The sequence below is a fragment of the Atractosteus spatula genome, chromosome 3 (assembly GCF_055471065.1).
Source record: "Atractosteus spatula isolate fAtrSpa1 chromosome 3, fAtrSpa1.hap1, whole genome shotgun sequence".
In the NCBI taxonomy this organism is placed as follows: domain Eukaryota; kingdom Metazoa; phylum Chordata; class Actinopteri; order Semionotiformes; family Lepisosteidae; genus Atractosteus; species Atractosteus spatula.
In genome coordinates, this window is record NC_142708.1 from 62,496,418 (window position 1) to 62,520,708 (window position 24,291).

Genomic DNA, 24,291 nt, shown 5'->3' on the forward strand with positions numbered 1-24,291 from the left:
TAATTAAGCAGTGCTGTGCTATGAGCTTTCGGGTCATGGATCTCTTAGCCATCAATAGATTTGCTCCCAGTGCCAACACAACCAGGAAAACCCACTACATCAAATTAACCTACAGCATCACAACCCCACATTCAAGCTGAGCTCCTTTTACATTTGTCCCTTTCAGCTGCAGCCTGCTGTCATCAAAGTGCTCGCCTTTGTTTCCCCCTTCCTGCATGCAGGATGACAATTAATTAGCAAAAGCATCAAGTGCAATTACATCTACAATTACACACCCTGCACCCTCTGTTGCAATTTCAGCCCGCAGATCACAGCTGTGAAACAAGCAGGAATGGACCACAGAATCTTAATATGAAAAAAACACGAAACCATGCCTGACTGCCATTAATTGTGAAATTGTGTGGCTTCATTTTTCAACGCACCTAAAAGCACTGGGGAAATTAAAAACTTCGCTGCTTCAGTGACAGACAGTTCAAGGTTCAAAGCTGCACCTCCACAGTGAAGGATGACTGCTGCACTGACACAACTGCACAGTGTTTGTGCTGAGGTACAGAGGACAGCACTCAATCCCACAATGCCCAGGGGAACAAAGGGACTTACAATGCGTTTGTCTGGTTCCTTTTGTTGGGCGGAGCTCACGATCTGCGTCCTCAGGATTAGCACCTCCTCCTTCCGCACCTCCAGCTCCTCATTGGCCGCCTTGAGCTGGTTGAGCAGCAGATTGTAGCTCTCCTGCAGCTCATTGGAGGAGTTGTTCTGCGTGGCCCTCTCGGCGATGGCCTTCCTCAGCTCGTTCAGGTCATTCTTCAGCTTCTTGTTTTCAGACTCCAGCTCTTGTCTCTGCCGGGTAACAGAAGAAAAATAAAAGTGATGGGTGTTGAATACAGGGAGAGTAATTTGTATCAGGCGAGTCTTTCTAGGAGCTCCACCTAAAAATGCAGCTGTTCGGAGAGATCGTCTGTCTTTATTCAGGAATATAAAAATAGAAGGACCCAGGTATTATACAAGAAAGACAAGAAAATTGTTTCAACCTTACTTAAAAAAAAATCTTTCTGCAGCTGTCGTTTCTGCAACCTAACGTAAATGATGCTACTATCTGTGAACATCACTCCAAGGTTCCTTAGTAACATAGAGACTGTTTCCACTCTTTGTGTCTTAATAGATTATGTACTATGCGGTCTTCTTTTGTACTGACTGATTTTCGCCGTAGTGCTAATTGGCTATGTTTAAACCTGGTATAACTCTTCATTACCCAAAAGCTGCTCTGCGGTTTGCTTGATTCTGTGCTTAAGGAACAGACCTGCCAGACAACTTAATCCAATTTTTACTCTTTCAAATGCATCCATTTTCCAAACGCTTGCCTTGATAACTGATGAGCCATTCTACAGCATGGGAAAGAAGAATCCCCTGTGAATTACAAAGTTTCCAACAGCCAGGAGGAATAGAAAGATGTACTTTGGGGAACTCTTATGCCAGAGCACTGCTGGTTATGAGGAAAAGAAGGATCGACTGTGGTCACCAGAATACTAATGGCTGCTTGAAGGACAGGACCCATATTTTCTCAAATTATCCGGTTGAAAGGCAAAGGAGAGTTACATTAAATTAAATTTCCAAACAAAGGGGATTCTGCCAGTCATTGTCAGAGCCCCTGCCCTCTCACCTCAAAGCTGAAAGTCACACTTTAATTTCCAGTGTTTAACAATCAAACACTTTTGAAAGGTACAATTAGCAGACAATTCCAGTTACAGTATCTGTGTTTGGAGGATTTTTGAAAAGATTGTACTCCTCCAATCTCTAGATTCTAACTTGCCACATCTCTGCGTACTTCTCTTCTGTGTGTGAGTGGGAGTTGAAAATGCAGGGCTATAATTACAGTTCACGCTGTGTACAGTACCTCAGCGTGAGAGAAACAGAGCTGCTTCAAAAAGCCCACTTATGAAACACACCATCATGCCTTCGGGGTAGATCAATTTTATCTGTAAGCCCTGTGGTCATCCTTACACAGATTGTATCTTCTATTTGACAAAACCCAAAGAGAAAAGGTTAAGTCACGATCTACACTGAAATACACTGAACAACACAAGACAACTGAAGACAACACAAAATTACTGTTCCATGCCTGGCCACGTTTGAGGACGTTCACTACAATCAGGGCTCCATTCCAAGATACTAGTTTTATACTAGTTTTTTGACCTCTTCTGATAACACCACCAGAGAATTACCTGTAAGTTGTATTAAGCTATCAAACACGGACCTTTCAACATTGCGAAAAATGCCTATAGGTTAATGATTTGTGAATTAGACCCAATTTATCCATGACAAAGTTTATTTTGTTTATTCACTCAGTGCATTTGGGGTGGGATCTCAATTTGTGATTAAAATGGGTCTTTACACTGACCACTGATCATACTGTTATTACTACTTTATTTAGCTGTTGCTTTTATCTGAAACAGCCTATATTTGTACACAATCATACAACTGGATATTTTGCTGGAGCAATTTGACTGAAGTGCCTTGCTGTAGCAGTGCTCCACCAGGGATTTGAACCCACAGCCTTCCAGATACACGTCCACAGCCCTGGACACTTGTCCTCATGAAAGTGATCATACTTCTATTACACAAGTCAGTAAATGCAGCACAGCATTTTCCAGAAAGTCTCAATATGCATAGTACATGAACATCCCGTTTTACAAAGAGCATAATGTGTATTTTAATTCTCATGATGCTGAAGAAGTCTGCCAGGATGATTCTGTCAACACCTCTCAGTATTCTGAACACTCCTGTTGGATCCCTTAGCAATGCTCTCTGTTCAAGACTGAAAAGGTTCAGTTTGGTCAGTCTCCCATATCTTAAAACAGAATATTTTGAGTAATGTAGTAATGTATTTTCTATATACAGTAGGTGATGGCCAGAATTGTAAACAATATTCCAAATATGTGAGGAAAGACAGTAGTTAAGCTATAACAAGTTCATGTTCAAAATTTCTCACTTCAAAGCAATCAAGGTAAAGTGAGGAGAATCTTGCAATTACAGCAGTTGATTTATATCTATTAATGGTTAACTTTACAGTCAACGCAACAAACATCAGCTCCGTTCAAGAAAGCATGACTTTTTCCACGTGTTGTAGTTCACAACAGCTAAAGGTACTATACTCTCAGTCAAGTACTCACCCACAGTTCCACATGCCAGAACGCGAACAATATAAAACAGGCACATTTATATAAGAAACTGAGAAGCAGAAGAGACATCGATACAGCTAGCGGCGTCTCGGACACAAGCAGCAGGAGGAGCAGAGATAGCGATCTGTACCTTGAGACTGTTGTAGGCTGAGTCGGCGTTGCGGTCCTCGTCTTGATCCGCTGTGCTCTTGTGCTCGTTCCCCTGCAAGGCGACACAGCAAAGACTCTGGGTTTAGTGGATGCGGCAGGCCACTCTGCTGGGACAGACATCTGCTGATCGATATACAGTGGTTCAATGGGGACGGACAATATGAAAACTGTGCCATGTTCACATTTTCTTTACTCTTTTTTTTACCAGATTATCATACAGTTTCGCCATCGTGAGTGTTCCTCTTTGCTGTTATTGATATATTAGCATGATCTTGCCCAATCTCAGGGAGATCTTTTATTAAATAATTTAACGAACAGGAAAGGTCTTGCTGACAGTTCTTTTGTAAATTTATAAAAAAGGAGAAAACCAAAAACAGTAGCACCCTAGCCTAGACTGGAAGAAGAAGCAGCCTTTGTTCATGTGTAAGATCACAAAATACCAGAAAAGGAGAGAAGAAAGAGAATTTGTCACCCTATCAGATTTATTATTTCAGGGTAAAGGTGGAAGGGTCAGGAAAACCTTATTTATGGCCAATTCCTTTAGATAGAAGTGTAACTGTCTTATTCATAGCAAGACAACTAAATTACACATTAGCTTTTCTACAGTTTTAAAATCTAATAGTTTATCATTATATTAACAAAGCCCTGTTAGTAACACGAAGTGTTAAATGTATCCAAATGAACCACAAAAATGCAAGACATTAGGAGCTAAGGTGTACTGAAAGACAGAAGGCCACATTAGACCTTTCTTGACATTACTCTGTGATACCTTGTAATACTTCGTGATAATGTTGATAGAAAATACACAATTTACTGTATATCAATGTTCCAACTCCAGCAGCTTTTTAAAAACTGTGGACCTTTTATAATGTTCTACTGTACCTTACTGCAGTATTTCTGTAATGGAGTTTCAATACAGAGAAAAAGAAGAGCATGCTCTAGAATCTCAACCACTCCATCTTTTACACACAGCCTCCACCACTCCTGCCTCATTAAATAAAAATGTCTCTCTTCAGAAAATCTCAAGGCTTTCTCAGAAACAGAGGAGAGATTTCTCATTGCTGTCTAAATATATAGAAACTAAGGAAAGACCAACATTAAAGTTTTTAAGAACCACTAAGTACCTACATTTAGCTGAATTATGCAGGGAGATGAACATGAATTTTTCACAGTTCTTCTCCACATTTGGAAAGTTTGGTATAGTGCACCAACACAGTTTCTATTTCTGTCAATACTGATGTATCAAGGGCAGTTCGGTTGTGTAAGACATCAAGGACTTGGTGCTTAATCGCTTTACCTAATGAAAAGATTACTTCCACAAAGCTTTGACAGCCCTTGATCCGAGATTATCACTCCCACAGGGAAACTTCTTAAAATGGTCATAGGTTTGGTTTGGTAAGTATGCTTATGAATTCTCTTACCATGGCCAACAGGTTGACTGGCAAGGTGAGAGCAACAAGCAAAGAGCTCTTTGTTTTTTTTATTTCAATTAATACTGAGGGCCTTGAAGAACTTGCAAGAATGAAAACAAACAGCAGTCTCTGAATCCAAAACTGCAGGCAGAACTTCACTTTTTTATTATTACTAATTTATTTGTCCGACGTTATTATTTAAAATAACTTACACTTGCACCCTTTTAAACAGTTGGGCAACTTCTTGAAGCAATTCAGACAAAGTACCTTGTTCAGGGGTACAACAGTAGTGTCTCCCCTGGGATTTGAATCAACAAACTTCCAGTTAGGAGTCCAGAACCTTCACTATCACTCCACACACCTTTCCATATTGGCTTGGCATCCGTTATTTAAAAGATCATTTTCTCCTGTGACTGCATGTGTGCACAAGCAGGGGTGTGTGAAAATTTAGAAGGAACTGAACAGCCTGCACCTCAACCCACAACCTTACATTGCTGACTTGAGCTACTCCAATTGCACCAGCTCACAGGATTATTAAGCAATTAGAGTTTCAGTTACTGGCAAATAATGGGAAAATATCCCCTCATAATGAGAGCAAATTATGTCTGTTCCGCGACAGAAGAAAAAATTTAAATTGCAATGTTAAGCGTGATGCGTAGCTGACTGCCTAATTATTCTTTCAGACAGAAAATGACTACACAAAGATTGAAAATGAAGTGCACGGTCCTTCTAATTCACCCATAAAAATCTGTAGAGCCTTAATCGTAAGAGACAGAAGAAAACCCAAACTAAATCATAACAAGTGGTGGAAAACGAGCCCTGGCAGCCAAGCGTATAAACGGAAACTACAGGAGACAGAGGGCAGGGAGAGAGAGACCTTGCGCTTGACGAGCTCCTCCATCTTCTCCATGTCAGCCTGGAGCCGGCGTCTCTCCTGCTCCAGCTCCCTCACGCGTTTCTGCAGCTTCATGAAGAGACTCATGTCCATGGCCGCCTTCTCCAGGCCCATGTCCTGCCGCCGGGGAACAGCACACAGGAAGGAAAGACAGACACCGTCAGGGACAAGAGACCCACCTGCAGGTCAGGAATCTGCCACAAGCAGCAGCCGAACAAAGCCAGCTCCTGTAAGCTGCCTTCTTATGGCAAGAAGCCTCTTTAAAAGCATATTTACTGTCGTGTGTGAAGTAATGTGGATTAAAAAAAATTGGTTTTAAATCGAAAAACGTACTCCAATGTGCGTCAAGCACTTACCACCTTGCAAAGTTCATGCTTCATTTTGTAAAGCAGAAAACATTGATATTCACAGATCAGGAACTCCTGTACCTTTGCGCCAGGAAGTGATGTAACCCCAGTGCGATATTGTAGCAGATATATCAATATAACACTGCAGACATTCTGCCAGTGCAATCTTGCTTCAAGGAAAAAAAAAGCTCTGATAACAGTGACCCCAAACAAGAAAATCCAGATGGTAAATTCACAAAAAATTCAAAGCATTACTGTAGATTTAACAATGAAATTATTTAGGCGGAAGTTGAGGAGAGTTTATTGATGACTTAGGTAGAAGGTAGCCACTGTGGTTTTTACAGGTTTTCAGCAAAGTGATGGCGTGTAATTACAAGCTCTCTGTAAGGTCTTGACTACTGTCTCAACCCTAACGAACCTTTGTTAAAAACTCCATTTTGGTGCTTTTAAAAACAGTGAAAATGTAAACATCTTTAATAATTATAATTGATTTTCCACTAATAAGTGGAGAAGGGGAAGTGTAAAATTAAAAACTGAAAACACCCAGAGAACCGGGGAAATTAAGGCTCAGAAGGGCTGCTACCTTACCTCCACCTGCTGGATGGCGTCGTCTGTGTCGCCCACCTCGGAGGTGGAGATGGAGGGGTAGTTGGAGTCTGACTCCAGGCTGCTCTGATTGGACGGGTTCCTCCTGTGTCCAGGATGGAACTACGGACAAGGACAAGAAACGAAGGGTGTAAAAAGGAAAAGAATAAACACCCGATTCACATCAAGCACCTCCAGGAATCTAAAGCATTGTTTTCTTCCTAGCGTCTCGCATTCCTTTGCTGTCTTCCTGGCTTCTATTGTAATCCACATGCCTGGCAGGTCACAATTCAGCAAGTGAGTCAAGGCTGTTTGACTAGAGTGGCCGACTCGCGTTCTGCTGGTAATTCAACTAATAAAAGAAGACTGGCCCACAAATACATGCAGCAAGCAGCAGACACTCACAATGCCAATAAAATGGTTTGAGTGACTTGGGAGGAATTGTCTTTTGAAAAAAGAAACACCACTTCTCTACAGAGAATTCGCTCTTAATAGGATAAGATTTAAGATGATATGTACAATATGATACATACCTACCCTATCTGTGGTGGAAAAGAGAAGACAACAGCTGGAGTCATACGTAAGAGATGGCTTCCCTATCATTCTGAACCATATTCCTGCCCTGAATGTTTTCTTAAGCAACAGAAGAAGTCGAAAAACAACGTTGTCTTGTTTTTGAGATGTTTAGATAGACAGTGGGGATTCGAGTGAACTCCTACCTTGGCCAGAGAGACCTCGTCCTGCAGGTTCTCGTATCTCTGCTCCAGCCGGGAGTACTCTTTCACCAGGTTCTGGTAGCGCCGGCGCTCCTCCTCCAGCTCGGCCTGCAGGTGGGTCTCCTTCTGAGAGACACTGGTGACCTGGTCTGAGAGGAGAGCGACACGGGCTGACACTCAGACCGACCCTCCACATGCACACGTCCCCTATTCCTTATGGTAGTGAGTCTCTCCATCACTCCACGCTGGCAAATTATAAGTGTCAAAAAAGGATTCAAGGAAACTTTCTTCCCATCAGACCCAAGCAAGATTTACGATATACCCATGTCACGAGCATCAACAATTTACTCTGAGCCTTCACTAGTGTTTTCTACTGTTATAACACATCGGACTGCGATTCATACAGCTCAAGGTAAACTGGACAGGAACGGCCAGAATGATGTGTTGTAGTACTGCAGCTGATTAATCACGTTTACCAATCAGATTCAATTCAGTTGTCAGGTGTTCCTTGTCATTAACATTTTTTGTTCCTCTCTAACAACTGACAAAGCTAAAAGGTTACTACATAATACAGATCTGTAAGGGTTAACAGGTATCTTACAAAAAAACAGCTTAACCTTTAGTAGAGGATTACCATAGATTTGCTGTCTTTCTGTATCAAAGACATGAAAAACATTCAGTGTAAAGAGCAGAACAATTAAAAAAGTTTGAGATTTTTTTGCACCACGGTGTTTATTCACACATTTATATGTGATCACGCATCTACGTACACCAACTAATGGTTTTCCCCAAACAAACCAGTGGTATTTTTCTGAGTCATTTTCAAGGAGTGCTTGTACCACAATGAGAATGATATACAGTGCAAGACCAAGCTCTTAAGAGTGTCTGAGTATACTCTGTTTCATGCCTGGTGTCAAGCTGCACATACTGTACGTTTGGAGTAAAATGAAGAAAGCCCACATGGCAAGACTCCATTCATATGCATTTTTTACTATTTAACACTCATGTGCTATCTGGAATCCTGTGTCAAAACGTGCTGCAGCTGTGGAACACGCACACAAGGCAAGTCTTGATTCGTAAAAGAATGAAGGAATGTTCTAATGTTGAGTAATTTCCCCCCTTTAATTAAAAATAAACGCTGTCATGTGCTTTTTCAGGATTGTCTCAAAACAGCGCTCATATAGTAAACCTGAGACATGTCTTCAAAATTCACGACAGCATCAAAAGTCAGAAGATCCGTCCTCTATGACAAACCTAGATTTTTATTAAAGAACATAAAAAAAACACAGGTCCCAAAGTGAAATCAATGCACTCATACAGCTTTGCCTTCTCAATTACTTCCAGTCACATTTTCCTGCCCAAGCAGCCCAGACGGATGTGATACTGGCAGGTATCCAGGTCCTTTTGAGCTGATAAGTAGGACCTTTATCTTCTCTCCAAACTGCACGCTGAGCATTACGTTTAGCATCACTGTTATTGAAGTAGGCTGCATTTTCACTCCTCTGCACATGTGCATCAGTCAGTGAGAAAGTGCTGAGCTTCAGACTGTTTTATAAGCAAGACAGCTCGTGCTGCAGCATCATGCTTTCAGCAACGTCTACAACAGTATCTGTTCATGCGACCCCACCCTCCCCAGTTAGTTGATGCTTGATGCTGCACTTTAAACCTTCTGGAAATAAGCTCTTTTGGGCACATTTTCAGAGATGGCAATGGGAGGAAAATTATGTAGATCTTCATATTTAATCTATTAACAGGCATAAGAGAATTTTCTGAAATGAGAAGGTAGTTTCTGACATTACTGAAACAAATCTGAAAGGTAGGAATAATATCCTTCTCTAAATATGTTCTCCTTTTTGTTAACTTCAGAGCTCTAGAATTATAATTCCTAAACAGAGAACTTTAAAAAGCACTGAGTTAGGGGCACTGAAGAGACCACCTGCTTCATACTGTCAAGAGGCCTGGTTGTACAGTTCCCAAAGCCTCATATTTCTTCAAAGGTCAACTGCAACCCAATACCCTTTCAGTCTGATCCAAGCAGACCTCACAGAAAGGCTTTCATTGTGATAAGGAAGAAATGTTCTTTAAAAGGGCAGAACCTTCACACTGATACTCAAGAGAATATCTCCTGAGAAATTAAGTCATGGAATCCGAACTACAGTATAGGCTGCTTGTCAAGAAAATGAAGAAGTGGCTGGAACATTATGGTAAAAGCCCTGATGGATCCAATCCAACATCTCTCACCTGCACTGTTCTTGGACTGGCGCAGAATCTTCTGGTTCATCTCTTCCTTCTCCTCCTTCAGCAGGGTATTCTCCTTCTCCAGATCCTCCACTCTCTGCGCAAGAGGAAACACTGTTCACTCACTGTTCTCCTCTCCCACTCACCATATTTTAGCCGAATACTGTCAGCAGTGTTCTAATTGCTCAAAAGGCTTTAAGAAACAACTGAGATTCTTATGTGCAAGTACAGTAGGAACTGAAGCATTAAAAAGTCTGTAGAATAATAGTGCTGTAGGGCTGGAATTTGTGATGGTTATGGTGTGTTTTATTTATTTGTTTTTAAAGAGTGGAATTCTTAGATCCTGTGCTAGTTACAGGTGGAGTGAGAGACAGAGAGTGAAAGGAAATCCATACTATAAACGTCCTATTTGGTTTTTTTTGTTGTGTATTAAATGAGCTTTTCCTGATTGAGAATAAATAAAACTTTATAATGAAACCCAACATTATATGATGGTAAGAGTGGGATTAAACCCCATCTTTCTAAAAAACATCAATGTTTCTATCTTTAGTAACTGAACTGAAACAAAAAACACCCAACAAACATCACACAGCCCAGTTCTATGTTAGTTGTATTTTCGCCTGTATCTAAGCCCTTTGAATGCCGGTTCATTTAATGGGTTAGATTCTGTCCTCTGCAGTACAGGTCTTACAACAGTTTGTACCCAGTGAGATAAACAAATCCTTGTGGGTCAAACGCATTAAGAATAAGTGACCAGATGAGCAAAAAAGGTTTTTCAAAGTGAGGACATTTAGAAATATTGATGTGCGGGTGGCAGAGGGATAGTGCCATTATATTCTCTGTATACCTAAGTCTGTTTTATATATACTGTAGCACATAAACATAAATAGGTTTGGTAAGCATCAACATTAGTGCTCAAGGCATAGAAATAGAAAAGGAATAGAAAATAATTCATAGGTGGCCAAATGTTTCTGGAAGAAGCAATGTTATAGTCATCCTTGTGGCATTAGGTCCTTCTTAATATACAAAAAGGTTCTGCCCAGTTATTATTCTGAAGAATTTAAATGATGAGTGAGAAAATCTGGCACTTTTAATTAACTGAATGCCTCCCTCCCTCACAAGACATCGGGTTTCCGAGTCTCCTTGCAAAACCAGGATTGCCGGTTGTGAGGGGTTGTGCAGCTCTAAGTGCAGAGACCATGGGGGTCTCACCTGCAGGAGGCTGGCCTTCTCCGTGGAGTGCTCCTCCTCCAGCTGTGTGTGCTGGGCTTGGGCTCTCTCCAGCTCCGCTCGCAGTCTCTCCACCTCCTCTTGCAGGGAGCTGAGCTGGTTGCTGTCTCCCTGCCGGCTGCGGAAGAGCTCCAGCTCCTTTTGCAGCTTCCCCACCTCTGTGGCGAAGGTGGAGTTGGCTGCCGCCAGCTGTTCGGTCTGGGCCTTGTGTTCCTTGCTCTGTTGTAGGGAAAGAAATTGAGGGAGGTCTGGCTCCTTAAAACTAGACAAAGTGTTTCACTTCGTATCAGCAGAAACGTGATGCACATAAAACAACGAAAACAGTTAACTTGATTATTTTTTCCAGCTATCAATCATTTCTTACACCAGTGCACCCACCATTGTGATCTTACAGCTTTATATTAACTATGTTTAAGGAATAAACTACTGTACTTCTTAAATACAATAAACATTTCTCAGCGTCTGGAATTCCAGGTACAGTTAAGGTATTCAGGATGTTTTTCATCCTTTGGTTTCATTCTCCTAACACTACGATGGAGGTCATTCCTCAAGGTGAGAGACGCTGGGGTGATGAGTGTGGCCCGACCGTTTCCCCTGTTCTCCGTGCACCATGAGCTTTGGGTTGATTCCAGCCACTCTGTCTCGGGCCCCGAGCTCTGGCATTACCTGCTCGTCCATTTTGCGTTGCAGCTGCACGATCTTGTTCTCCATGCCGATGTTGAGCTTTTTGAGGTGCTCCGCTGAGCGCGCCTCGATCTTGAGCTGCTTCAGCTGCCTCTTGGCCTGCAGGCGCCTGTACGCGCACTGGATGGTGATGGCAGCGTTCCGGGCGCGCCGGAACTTCTTCCTCTCCAGCCAGCCTCTTACAGTCTTCTGAATGATCACCGCCTTGTGGTGCAGCAGGAACTGAGCAGGGGGAGATGGGTAGGGGTTACAAAACAACAACACGGCACTAGGGGTTAAGCATGTCCCCACATTCAACAAAAATGATACTGAGCGTCCAGGGTGGCTTTGTCTGTTGCAGTATTTAGTCATTTCCTCTAACTCCATTCCCTCTACCCCAAATGCAACCTCTATCATTAGCTTGCAGTTACTTTTTGAACAATTATACCACCTTATCTTATGAAAATATGCAGTTTGGTCAAAGTGAGGACAAATGCAACAAAAATCCCAGCATCAAAGGGAGAAGAGATGCACAGCCTGTCATTGTTCCTCATGAGGGCACATCAAAGGATGCCCATGTGAAATACATCCACTGGACAGGTGCTGCCATGCTGTGGGGCGATCAGAAAAGACAGACACCTCGGGGAGTGCTGGGTAATTGCTCAGAACACAGCTGTGGCTGGGAAGCACGTGAGATGCGGTACCTCCTGATAAATGCGCCTGGTGAACATGCCTCTCGCGAAGGCCTGAATGGTGATGACGGCCTGCCGCACTCCGAGGTAGGCCCGGCGGTCGCGCACCATCCTACGCTGCTTCTGGAACACCAGGGCGGCCCGCGTCCTTCTCAGCTGCTCCGCCAGCCTGCGAGAGAAACAAGGGGAAAGAACAGACGTGACACCAGAACCGGGACAAGAATGAGGGCGGAACGCAGACAGTCAGCAGGTCCGGAGCTCGGAGCCGGAACACGTCTTTCGGCAGCACTGACCTGCGGGCCAGGTACCCTCGGCCATATCTCTGCAGGGTGATGGCGGACTTCCGGATCTTTCTGTACTTGACCCTCTGCAGCCAGCCACGCACCGTCTTCTGGATCTTGATGCAGGCTGAGCGGAACTTGTCCGCCCGCAGCTTCTCCAGGTAGGCCACCTGGCCAGCTCGGAAGAAGATCTTGGTTTTGCCAAACTGGAATTTGTCGGGGTCCTGCCAAAGGTGAAACAGTCGCAAGTGGATTAGCCAAAAAAAACTCACTAATTCAGAAAGGTCACAACCGTGAGCATAAATATACAGCCAAATACGAGCTTAAGGATGTACATAAGTGAAGATGTTCTGGTCAAATCCCCCACAACAAAGTATTACTAGCTGTTGTCATTAAATTTGAACTGCTGTCCTCATAAGCACAGTGATTAAGATCCTATTAAAAGTGAGAAGTTCATAATTGTTTTTTTTGCAAGCACGAGACCTGTAGGACACAGCCAAGCTCTCTCAAGGACGGCAAATTCCAAACTGAGGAAAGCTCTGGTGGTGTTGGAGCAGAGAGGGAAGTATAAAGCAAAGAAAAATAACTAGATGAGAAATAAAACATTTTAAAATGTTTAGTTAATAATAAACAACAGGACAGTAAAAAGACAGATTTGCCTGGACGTGAATCTTCGTTGAAATGCATTAGCTGATTTAAGGGAGGCGAGGGAGGATACAGCTACAGCACTGCCCTGTGCTAGGAAAAGGTTATTTTATTTCACATGCTACATAAAAGTGAAATAGTCACCACTCAAAACGTCTGTGGACATAAAGCATCACCAGAGTTTGTTTTGAAATGGATAAATTTAGCTGATGTGCACAAGCAGACAGCAAGGCAGGCCAACCAACATGAAGCATCAGGCCCTTGAGAGGCATGTTACAAGGAAAAAACATCATCCTGTACCACTCAGAAACCGGGGTTTAGAAAGTAGGATCATGAAACATTTTCAGGGTACATGAAAAAGAAATTAAACGTAATTCCTTGTATCTCACATTAGCTGGGACAAGATTCTCATCTCAAACGTGGCTCTTTCTTTATCCATTTAGAAACACCCAGACAAGCCTCTTAGCTGGCACAACAGCAGAACATATTGCCAAACAGAGAGGGATCACACAACTGGCTTTTTCTTTGTGTCGCGTGGGGAGAGGCAGAGGCAATGACAAGGATGTGACTTGTACAAGGACTGAAGATGTAAAAAGGTTCACAAGCAAAAAATGGTTACAGTACAGTATGTGATGGAAAGGAAAAATGAATGAAATATGAAATTGATACTGTATACTATCAGGGGTCTGCTAAAGGAAACAGTCCTGTACTCTTGTCTGGGTTTGGAGGTGGAAAACCAACGATCCTGGATCTTGATCAAATTTTCTCAAATTGACACCATGAGGCTGATACCAAGTCCCATCTTAAAGACCTTCAGCCCATTAACACAGCCAGATCACTGAGGGCTATGGTGAGCCGGGAGAGTGTCCAGACACAGTTACACAGTAACTTGTGTTGTTACTTGTGGTGGAAGTGAAACTGGGATTGTGGAAAACAGGAAACTCATATGAAAAAGTACAGTATATACATTCTTATAAAGGAGAGCTAAAGCTGAAGCGTGTTCTCTTTTTAAATCTTTTAAAGAGCGGTGGAGATGATGACACTCAGAGAAGATAAACCTAAGGATGGTAATTAACAGTATGGCGCGGGGGAGAGGTTGTTACATCAGTTGGTTCAGGAGTTTAAAGGGGTTTAAGAAACTGTAAATTTTACCAGACTAGTCCATTAGTGGAGGGTGGCTGTGCATTAAGGCCCCAGGAACTCCTAGTAGGTAAACTCTAATAAGCCGAACTGTTGGCTAACTCTATACAAGTTGTACCCATTTTCAAAGACCTTGTCTATTCGCATTATTGCTGAAGGTCAGCTGGAGAAAATCAGTAACCCGACTTCTTTCTTGGGCTATAACAAAAACCCAGAACTGCAGTGCAATTACAGAAGCCAAATTTCCAGACATAAGTCAATAGCTCTAGATCACAGAACAATATCTGCCAATGAGCTACAGCAGAGGTGACAGGAAAATAACTCTTGCCTTAATCAGGGTCTCCAGCAGGTTTCTGCAGATGGCTTTTTTGTCTGAATTTGTAGCGTCCTTCTTCTTCATCAGCACCCGGTACCTGTTGAAGAAGTCTGGGTAGGTCCACCTGAAAGCAGAGGACACACACCCAGAGGGTCAGGGCTGCTCCTAGCGAAGGTCTCATTAGTGGAGGGGTACTGGCCTCTTAGGAGCACCACAGCTGGGGCCGCGATACGTCACTCTGCTACTGTTCAACGTCACAACCATTATTACAGTTTCTCCCATCAAAAACTATAACTTGTTATTTCTAAAGTGCAAAATAAAGATTTGTATTTTTGTCAATCCTGAACACTTAAAGTGAAAAAAGTACAGATAAGGAAAAAATTATCTGAATCAAAGTCTTCTATTTGGTGTACAGAAGGCATTAACAATTACTTTGTACGTCTCACAGTGTTTTAAACAGGAATCTCAACGAGTCCTCTCAGTTATGGTCCTTCGCAACGTGCATTTTATGAGAGTGAAGTGGACCTTGGTTTTCGAGGTATTTCAATGTCACCGTATTTTCAGCATTTCCAGTTTGTGTTACCACTACCAGCCGGAGGAGCCTCAAATACCAGCACCCTATTCACTGCTTCATTAGAAACTCAGATTCAGCTCAGTAATTCTTCAACAGTCCTCACCATGTTACAATCTACACTGCATGTAAAATATAACAGTTCTGCAGCTAAAGAGTATTTGTGACATAAATGAACCTGAGCAATGCAAAGAGCTGTAAAACAAGCACATTAAGTACAGTACACTGAATATTAAGTACATTGCTTGCAGCAAACAGAAAAAAAATATATCAGTGAGACCGCAAGGATAATGTTAAATCATACAGTAGCTCCTGTGACATCTGCACTGATCATAACAGAGCATTCCTGAGACAAATGCCCCACAATGATTGATGCAGTTCCTCATGCAGGCTATATTTAGGTCTTTATTCTGAATGAAGATATACAATTATTAGTTCCTTCTGGCTGTTCAAACTGCAGCCCTGAATGAGTGTTTCATTGAAAGGCACACACAATACCAGGATGTTCTGCAGAGTAGCTAGAAGATGCAAGCTTTCATCTTCTGTAAGCCTAGGAGGAGGATCTCTGTTCCGTTTTGGAATGTAGGTCATGCAAAAAAAAATACTGTATACAATGAAAGTTTGTTTTTGTATTACAGAACATTCTCCACTTCTTTTGTCATGGTGAGATTGGCTTTCTATGGCTGTCCCAGCCAAGAGTCATCAGCAGCACAGCTCCGTATGTGCCTTGGGGGACTGTTTCAAGTAACATTAAATTCAGTTTTTGTCCAACTTGCTATTAAAAAATGCCAAAGAATAGTCCTTTGCATCCCCTCACAAGTAATTCTGAAGGATGTCTAAGTACTTTATTGAGTGTGTCACTTCACATTTGGACAGGTTACAGGAGTTTTCAACAGTTCAACCGAATAACTTTTTGTCTTGCTGTTCTAGAAACTTACTTCCTTTTTGTTAATTTGCTCACATCAACAACCTGTATCCTTCAGCACAGTTGCTAATATACGTGCAGCTGTCCTTATGATGAAGTACCACAGCATAATTTCTGACTAATGTTTGTCATATGGAAATAGACAACCTCCTAATTATTTCTCTTCAGCTTCCATGCAGGCTTGAGATGCATGTATTGTTGGCAATTGTGGAATATCTGTGATCTGTGACCTTTTGGAAAATAAAAAACTCTGTCATCTGTGGATACAGAAAATATGTATTTCGCCAAGGTACTCTACTGTAGTCTATAGTACAATGATTGCACTGACATGCAATTCTGCAATAAATACAAAGATGGACTGAGAGTAAGGCACAAAAGCACTGCCTTGACTGCTGGAATCTCTCAGGAACTCCAGGAGCGGACTTGTCTTCTACTGCCTGTCTTCCTTGAGGCACGTACAGATATGTTGCCAGAAGAGTGTGATGCTCTACTGTGACTCACCTGGATGGATACCCAGCGGCGCTGATCCGAATGGTCTCCAGAACCCCACAGGCCCGCAGCTGCTGCACTGCTCTGCTGGAGTCAAACCTGGAAAAGAAAACAGACACAAGTGTCAACATTAATGTCTTTGCCTTCTGTTGGGTCAGGCAAGCTTCGGTGCGAGGTCTGATTTAAGGACAGGCCCGTATTCCGTTTGCTGATGATCGGGTTTCCAGAAAGCAGACCCACAGGAAGAGATTCAGCTTTGTGTCTGCGCACTTTCTTAATAATGTCTCTTAGTCTTGTTTATGTGTGGTATATGTAGAAAGTACACCAGAGTGAAGTTCTTTTACATGAATGTATGTAGTAATTTCGATTCTAAATAGTGGACACAGAAATGGATGCCCAAAACTCAGTTTTTAACTGTAATATAACATATTTACTTAGCTGATCAGTGCAACCCTCTTGTCAGAGGTGAAGGATGCGAACCAGATATTGGAAACACCAGTACAGAATACATACACCATTGCATATTATTTCCAAAGCCATCAAATGTCTGGAAAGAAAGTTCTATTTTTACACTTGGTACGATGATTCAGGTCTACACTACTAATTCTAGAAGGCCCCTGACTGGGCGAAACCTCATCTTACATAGCACATACTGGAGTGAAAAACTGGGTGGAAGTGTGTTTTCTACCACATCACAGCTCAAAGCATGATACCCTGAGTACTCACGAGAAGGCCTTCTTCTCGTCGTTGGGCTTGATGCAGCGCACGTAGTGGGGGGTGGTGGCGTTGAGCGTCTCCATGAGCAGGTGCAGGGAGTTGCGGAACTGGACAGAGAACAAGACAGGGAGGAGGAAGGTGAAAAACCTGAAACCGAGAGAAAGTGCCCTGCCCGTCCCCCAGGGAACCTGGCAGTTTGTGCTTCTAGAACAAACCACCTGCAATTCCCTTGGGAAAGAGATGAAACGGCCTCTCAGGAAAGCAAGAAATTCCAAAATATGCACCAGAAACACTTCCCTTCTGGGACAATGTGTTACAATGTGACCGCCATTAATTAATTATTCATTTTTCTTTCCTTTCTCCTTTGCATCTTTTTTATAAGGTCAAAGGTACTTTACATGACTTCTACATGAGGGAAACTGTCAAAGAAAAGATCAAGACAGGAATCTGCAGAAAACTAATAATACACTCATACAGACTAAGGGCACAACAAACCATACAACAAGTGTCTGAATGTTTATTTATCTTATTGAAACAGCAGGTTTACTGGGTAGCAACTACAGGTTAACTGCAGGTTACTACACTACAACTACATAGAGTCCAATACCAAGCTCCTCTGAGTGTCTGGATTGTCAGCACACAGGACTTCACTCAAAGAAGGTTCGACAAAAGTCTTCGACATACATTGATGTTTAATATCTCACTTTATTCAATACTTTAGATATCAATCTGGTGCTCCAGAGTCATGTTATTGTCCATAGGACTTGCCTCTTCAACTTCAAAGAACAGTCGTTTCTAAAAAGTGTGCCAGAAAAATTTTCCTCTAGGGAGAGAAACACTATGAAAGGTGAACATCCACCATTTCAGGGGATAAGAGACTTTTTTACCCAGATATTCCTACTTTATTGTACATATTGCAAAATAACCCATTACCACATGAAAAGTTATACCCACAACTCTCTGCAGCATACGTCACGTATGCTAACCTCCTGCCTACCTCTGACACGGTTGGCTAGGCAACTGTGTGAGAGAGGCTCACCTGGTGCCCCACGGTTTTCCTGTGCTCACGGTTGGGGGTTTTGAGGGCCGGCTTGGCAGCCCTCACGTTGATCTTGGATCCCTTGCTGGAAGGGGTGGGCACGGGAGTGTCTTTTCCATCTTGAAAGAGGTCAGCCACCAGCTGGAACTGAGAGCAAAGCAACTGATAAACGACACACTTGTCTGGATTTCAGAGAGATTTACCAGCGCCAACAACCAGCATTTTTGGAAAGTGCTGGACATCACAGTAAAGGACTTTGAGATGTTGAATTCAAATTCAAAAGATATGCAGGACATGTGACAAGTAAGAGCTGCTTCTTACAAGGAAGGTAACATATAGTATTGAGAGTTTAAGAGGAAGGGACCTGTAATATTGAACATTTCTTTATTACTGGGATGTGCTTTTTAATATAAGGTACTGTATGCATGTGCAAATAAAATTCCATATCGAAAAAGGGCTTAGGAGCAGACGGACAAAACAGGCCAGTGCTTCAGTCAGGAAAGATGAATGAGGGAGCTTTCACATGCCCCTATCACCAAGGAATGTAAGCAGAGCTGCATGTGCTTGCGAAGAGCAAGGCCAAGCATAAACAGTGATGAAAAAGATCAGTTAGTGGTTATATAAAACACAGAGAGAATGGGACTGATAACAGAGCCAGCTCTCCAATCTAATCTGATCTGACAGATGGGATTCTCAGCCACTGTGCAGAAGCTGTGATGTTTGCAGACCAACAGCATGACTGCTGTGTTAAAATTTACACTTGTAAATGGGCTTCCACCTCACAATGACCAAGTGTGGGTTAAGACAGAAGCAGTCAGAGGCTGGCCAGAGAAAATGTAAGAAGATTCAATCTCCGCCAGGGTCTCCAGGGATCTGAAGTGTCATAGGGCTGGCCAGGGGCTGTTAGAATAAGCTGGACTGCAGCAGGACACTGTGTCTTTGTCTCTGGCTTGTAGGGGTGTGAGCTTACAGTGTTGCCATTGTCTCACTGGATGCCAGCCCTGTCCTGGGGACTGAAGGGCTCAGAGGGCTCGACTACAGATTGCACTTCAGACGGAGGTGTGTGATTGAACTATGGCCATGCGGACGGGTCTTTTTTGCATCGGCTCAAGAATTGCAGGGCCTACCTTGCTGGCCTTGAGGATGTTGATTTGCTCTTCATACACAGTGTCCCGGTTCTTCTCCAGGAATCCGTCACACTGGTACTCCACCTGTGTAACAAGAAAATGACATGTACTGTAGCAGCCTGTCACTTGCTGCACAGCCCTCATCATGACCAGGTAACCAGGCCTGCCCTCTCATAATCCACCTTTCCTTGTTATTGTTCGGCAGTGATGACTGGAGATCGATCCAGGTCAATGCTTAAGTGCTGTGCTAGACCCTGATATGATTTTAGGAGACAAGCTGAAGAAGCTTCATTTACTCCAAGTCATAGTTCAGCAGCAATGAAAGGGGTAAATGGACTGAATTTACAAAATGCCTACTGTTTTCAATTAATATGCATTCAGTTAAACTGCAGAACATTAAAACGTATACAGGCTCAAATAATGAGATAGGCAGATATGATCTTGCCAGGGTGGAAAGGCTTTTTCCAGCTTTGCCTTAATTCACCTTTTAATAATAGGACATCCAGTTCTAATTAAGATGAGTGGACTGCTGTCAACAGGATGGATATTTTCTCCAGATTTGTGCACACTAGGTCCTACAGAGCCCCAAAATTAACAGCACAATGGTGAGCCCTGCCCTGGACTGGAATCATTCAGACTCCAGACTCCAGTGTGTCTTTGGCATAGAAACTAGAATTCAACTAGTGTGCTGCTCTCTGCAAAGCATGATCATTAACAACACCAGCGCTCGCCTCTCCTCTCCTCCTTTTATTTCACTCACGTCCATTTATTTTCTTTGCATTTCTTGTCAAGCCAGCATTGACATTTCATTTTGAGAGAAGAATCAAAATACCTCAAGCGCAGATTGCCTGACTACAGACCAGCACAGTTGGGCATTCATTACCTGAAAGGTTACAAGAAAGTAGGAAACACGAGCACTGTTAGGGCAAGTCTTTCCAGCGTCATGCTGCCTGCCAGTAGAACCAACTCCAGAAGCTAACTGCTAATGTCAGGTCCCTGGAGTGGCAAAGACCATGAGTCCTCTTCCTCTCCCAGTCTGCGGAGACGACACACTGTTTCCTGATTCTCAAGAAATGCTGGTGCGGACCAGAGTTATAACAAGCCAGACAATCAATGCAGTGGAATGAGTCCCGTGAGACAACAGTGTAGCAAAAAAAGGGTTTTCTGTTTAAACTTGCTCTGGCTTCGCTTTTCTTTATCTGTCAACAGCTATCACGGAGGCCAGACTGGCTTGCAGACAGGAGCATCTGGCGTAACTGTGCCGTCTCAGATACAAGCTCCTGGCCGGAGAGCACAGCAACACATTAAAGCACAGAAATCCTGGAGGTGCTGCGCAGTAGTACACTATGTGGAAATTTAAGAACCGTATAATCACGTTGCGCCACCATGCACCCCACACAGTTTTACAGGACACATGGAAAATGACTATTCTGTAGTTCTCTGTTATTATATTTTCAAACGTGCACTATTTACATACTTATAACAGTGTATTCCTATGATGAAGACATGCTTATGACTGGCAACATGGGAAATGGAAAACAGATAACGAGCCCAGCCCGACACTGGAGAGCCCAATCTGATGCCGGAGAGCACAGCCTGGTGCTGGCTGGTGGGTGGGTGTACCAAAACTCTCAGTGTGGCACTCCACAGGATGACAGTTGGCACAGACAATGCACCTGTCTGGCACTTTGATGATGAAGAAGGGGACGGTAAGTTTCCAAGACATCCAGGAGCCAGCTTCTGCCTTACACTTTATTAGAACAATGAATCACATTTTTATTATGCCAGTCAATGCTGATTTATTGGTTAGACTGCACTGCAGTTTGGTGCACTCTTATTGCCAAAACACAAACCGTTAAAATGCTCCTCTTTGCAAATGTTCACTGTGGTACATCATGACAAAATCAGTATAGGCATGAACAGCAAAATCATGGTAAAACAAGGTAAAAAAAGTTCAACCTATCAAACTGTGTTGTGGGTAAATAAGATATCAACATCATAAAACAACCCTAGGACAGCTCTAAAATGTACCACGCAAAGTCATCATGGCAGAATTGCACAGAGGAACACACCCTGTTCATTCCGTTTTCCCAAAGTCAACGTTTTAACTTCCCAAAAAATGGAAACCAAGAAGAAATAAGAGCAGTCTTGATGGGTTGAGTTCAATTTACCCAGACTTAAAAATGCTCCAAAGGATATGTCAGATCAGAAACAATGATTTGACATCACAACACAAGAACAGAAGAGCTGCAGGTGAAAACAGGATACCACCGCAGTGCTCTTTCTGGACTTATCAGTAGCCCTCAAGGTGTCATGAGGGTACCTGTGGATTGCACTCACCTTGTCTGCAAAGTGCACTACGATGAAGGAGGTGTTGGACATCCTTGGCTTCTGAAAGTGCTCACAGTTGGAATGCCTATCATACAGCTTCTGTGCCCAGTTCTGGTCTGTCCCCTTGGGCACCTGGCATAACACACACACACAGCTTTTCAGTAAAGAGCTTGGCTCAGACAATCTGGATTCTCACACAGGGGACCCTTTTGGTTTTTTTGCCATTCTTCCGGGTTCATCCCTGATTTCCTGCCCGCAGCACAGTACCTAATGCCTTTGCTGTACACTTCTCTTCTCTATGGGCAGGGTGTACCTTGCACTCCTCGTCCAGCAGATCCAGGATGCCCAGCTTGGCCTCAATAAGGTCGATGCAAGGCTGGTTGTCATAGAAGTCGATCAGGGTCCAGGGGATCTGCTCCTTCATGTACTCCTCCTGCTCCAGCTTGAAGACATGCTGCAACACAACAGACCAGGGCAATGGCCCAACAATCAGAGCTGGTGGGCTGTGGATCGCAGAGCCCAGAGGTTAACATGAAACCTGAAAAGGTCTGGGTCAGAAAATAAGTACGACAGGAGTGCTGGGGAATTAAATGTAGTAAATTGTAGTAAATGGCTGTGGGTGGATAATTTGGACAAACAAAAGCACTTTGAAAGATGCCATTTTTTATGCATTTTTAAGGGATAATAGCCTCTCACTATTTAAATACCAGTTAATTGAAGGAGTTATCACTTCATTAAAATAGGAGCTGAAAACTATTGGACAAGGCAAAGAAAAAGTTTGAAGCATGACTCAATGTAGCACACGATGCAGCTTGGTTTTTAGCTTAGCTTTAATTCTCTTAATTTTCGTTTAATTAGTGCAGGTTGACTCAGGGGAGAAGCATGGGACCTGCTCATGGGGGTCAGAGAGCAACACTCAGAAGGTTTGTACTCACAGGTCACCCTTGATGCCTCTCCCAGCATCCTCTTTTCAAAAGGTAAACAAAAAAATAATTTGTTGAACTTATACTGGAAAGATCAACTTTGAAAAGGAGTGGCCCAGCCTCTAACTTGTCCATTTAGATATAAAAGAGATTCCCTTTCACATCTCATGTCCTTTGCCACAGAAGAAATGGTTGAGCAGCTATAGTTTATGCCACAGGATGGCTCTCAGTTTAGAGCGCTGAAGCAAATTTCCCCTGTGACTCAGATCCTTTAGTGAAAAAAAACAGGTCATGTGACCCCAAGAAGTCTGTCTATCATAAAATCAATACAGGAATAGTGAATGGTACCCAATACAGTTCATAAATCATAAATGGGTAGCCAATACAGTTCAAACAGACTTAAACAGTAACACATTAAAACTGATAACCTCTGGTTCCCACTGGTTTGACAGCGGAAATTGACAGAGGAGAAATTCAAGACATCGGCTAAGCCCACATCATCATGCTTCTTTAAGCAATGCCCTGCTCTGATGGAATTCAGCTATTTGACCATTACATTTCCAGCGTCTCCTCTAGCCCAGCTTATTTAAGACAGATTTTGGCACGGGCTTTATTACAGAAACTCACATACTATTTTTGTAACCTTTCAGACTCACGACCCGTCTTTCTTAGATGGAATTCTGTTATTTTGTATGAATACTTGCATTGAACTCTGCTCTGCTGTGGCAGGACGATTACAGTACACACAAGAAGCTTATTCTCCTGGTAGCCACTCTGAAACCCATGCCTTGAAATACAGTATTTCTGCCACATTTCAAAACACCACTGTGCTTTTCTGGGCAGAGGAAAATCAGTTGTAAACTCGGTATGGCAGTAAATGTTTCATGAAAGCTGTGCTGTATGATTGATTGCCAAGACAGATTTGACAAAGGTCTAGTATTTGTACTGTAAGTACACTATGAGCAACTGCTCCTTTAACAAAACATCTTTCACTTCTAGCCTAGTAAATGCTAGCTACATCGATAAATTACTTGGATTAGAATACAGACATTTAAATGTTTATCCAGTCCCTTTAGATAAACAATGCTCTATTAAATCACTACAGATATATGTCCATTCAGTGAAAGAAGATGGTAAAAATGGGATATTGTAATCTTTGCACAGGACAATTCCTCTCATACTCACTGAGTTAAACTGCTGCTGCAGCTTCTCGTTGGCATAGTTGATACAGAACTGTTCGAAACTGTTGACCTCAAACGTCTCGAACCTGCAGAAGGCAAGCGCTGTTGAGGATGAGGATTCACTTACAGGTACAGCCAAAGTCATGTGCCGTACCTCTGTGCTTGTGCATTGTGGAAAAAAACCTTATTCCTATTGGAATGGTTAAATCTGCCTAAATATTAGTACAATAAAGAGTCTTTTTAAACTTTCCATATAAACTTAATACTTAAAGACACATTCATTTCTGTTTTAGTTTTTATTTGGTGCCAAATGTCAAGGCACTCTTATAATAAGTCGAATAAAATATTTTCATGTATGTGTCATAAGGCCAGAAATGATTATAAATATAATAATGATAAAACCTGTATTGTATGGAACAACCAGACCTCTATCTTTAATGCTATTTACTCCTGAGACAAAAATTACTTGTAATATTTAACTATGAAATTAAAACATAAT

General features: G+C 42.5%; 1 protein-coding gene across 3 annotated transcripts in view; it reads right to left on the reverse strand.

The window, feature by feature from the left end:
* myo5b (myosin VB) overlaps window positions 1-24,291 on the reverse strand; it is a 113,470-nt gene that overhangs the window by 20,806 nt on the left and 68,373 nt on the right. For all 3 annotated transcript variants that reach the window (XM_088911375.1, XM_088911374.1, XM_088911376.1), the window contains exons 11-28: window positions 23,797-23,878; window positions 22,002-22,142; window positions 21,698-21,820; window positions 19,358-19,441; window positions 18,231-18,377; window positions 17,201-17,298; window positions 16,487-16,573; window positions 14,502-14,613; window positions 12,401-12,612; window positions 12,120-12,276; window positions 11,419-11,658; window positions 10,735-10,971; window positions 9,526-9,619; window positions 7,288-7,433; window positions 6,572-6,691; window positions 5,619-5,753; window positions 3,310-3,381; window positions 601-840 (exon numbers count right to left, since the gene is read on the reverse strand). In XM_088911375.1, coding sequence (XP_088767501.1) covers window positions 601-840; window positions 3,310-3,381; window positions 5,619-5,753; window positions 6,572-6,691; window positions 7,288-7,433; window positions 9,526-9,619; window positions 10,735-10,971; window positions 11,419-11,658; window positions 12,120-12,276; window positions 12,401-12,612; window positions 14,502-14,613; window positions 16,487-16,573; window positions 17,201-17,298; window positions 18,231-18,377; window positions 19,358-19,441; window positions 21,698-21,820; window positions 22,002-22,142; window positions 23,797-23,878 — 2,527 coding nt within the window. The remainder of the gene's footprint in view (window positions 1-600; window positions 841-3,309; window positions 3,382-5,618; window positions 5,754-6,571; window positions 6,692-7,287; window positions 7,434-9,525; window positions 9,620-10,734; window positions 10,972-11,418; window positions 11,659-12,119; window positions 12,277-12,400; window positions 12,613-14,501; window positions 14,614-16,486; window positions 16,574-17,200; window positions 17,299-18,230; window positions 18,378-19,357; window positions 19,442-21,697; window positions 21,821-22,001; window positions 22,143-23,796; window positions 23,879-24,291) is intronic.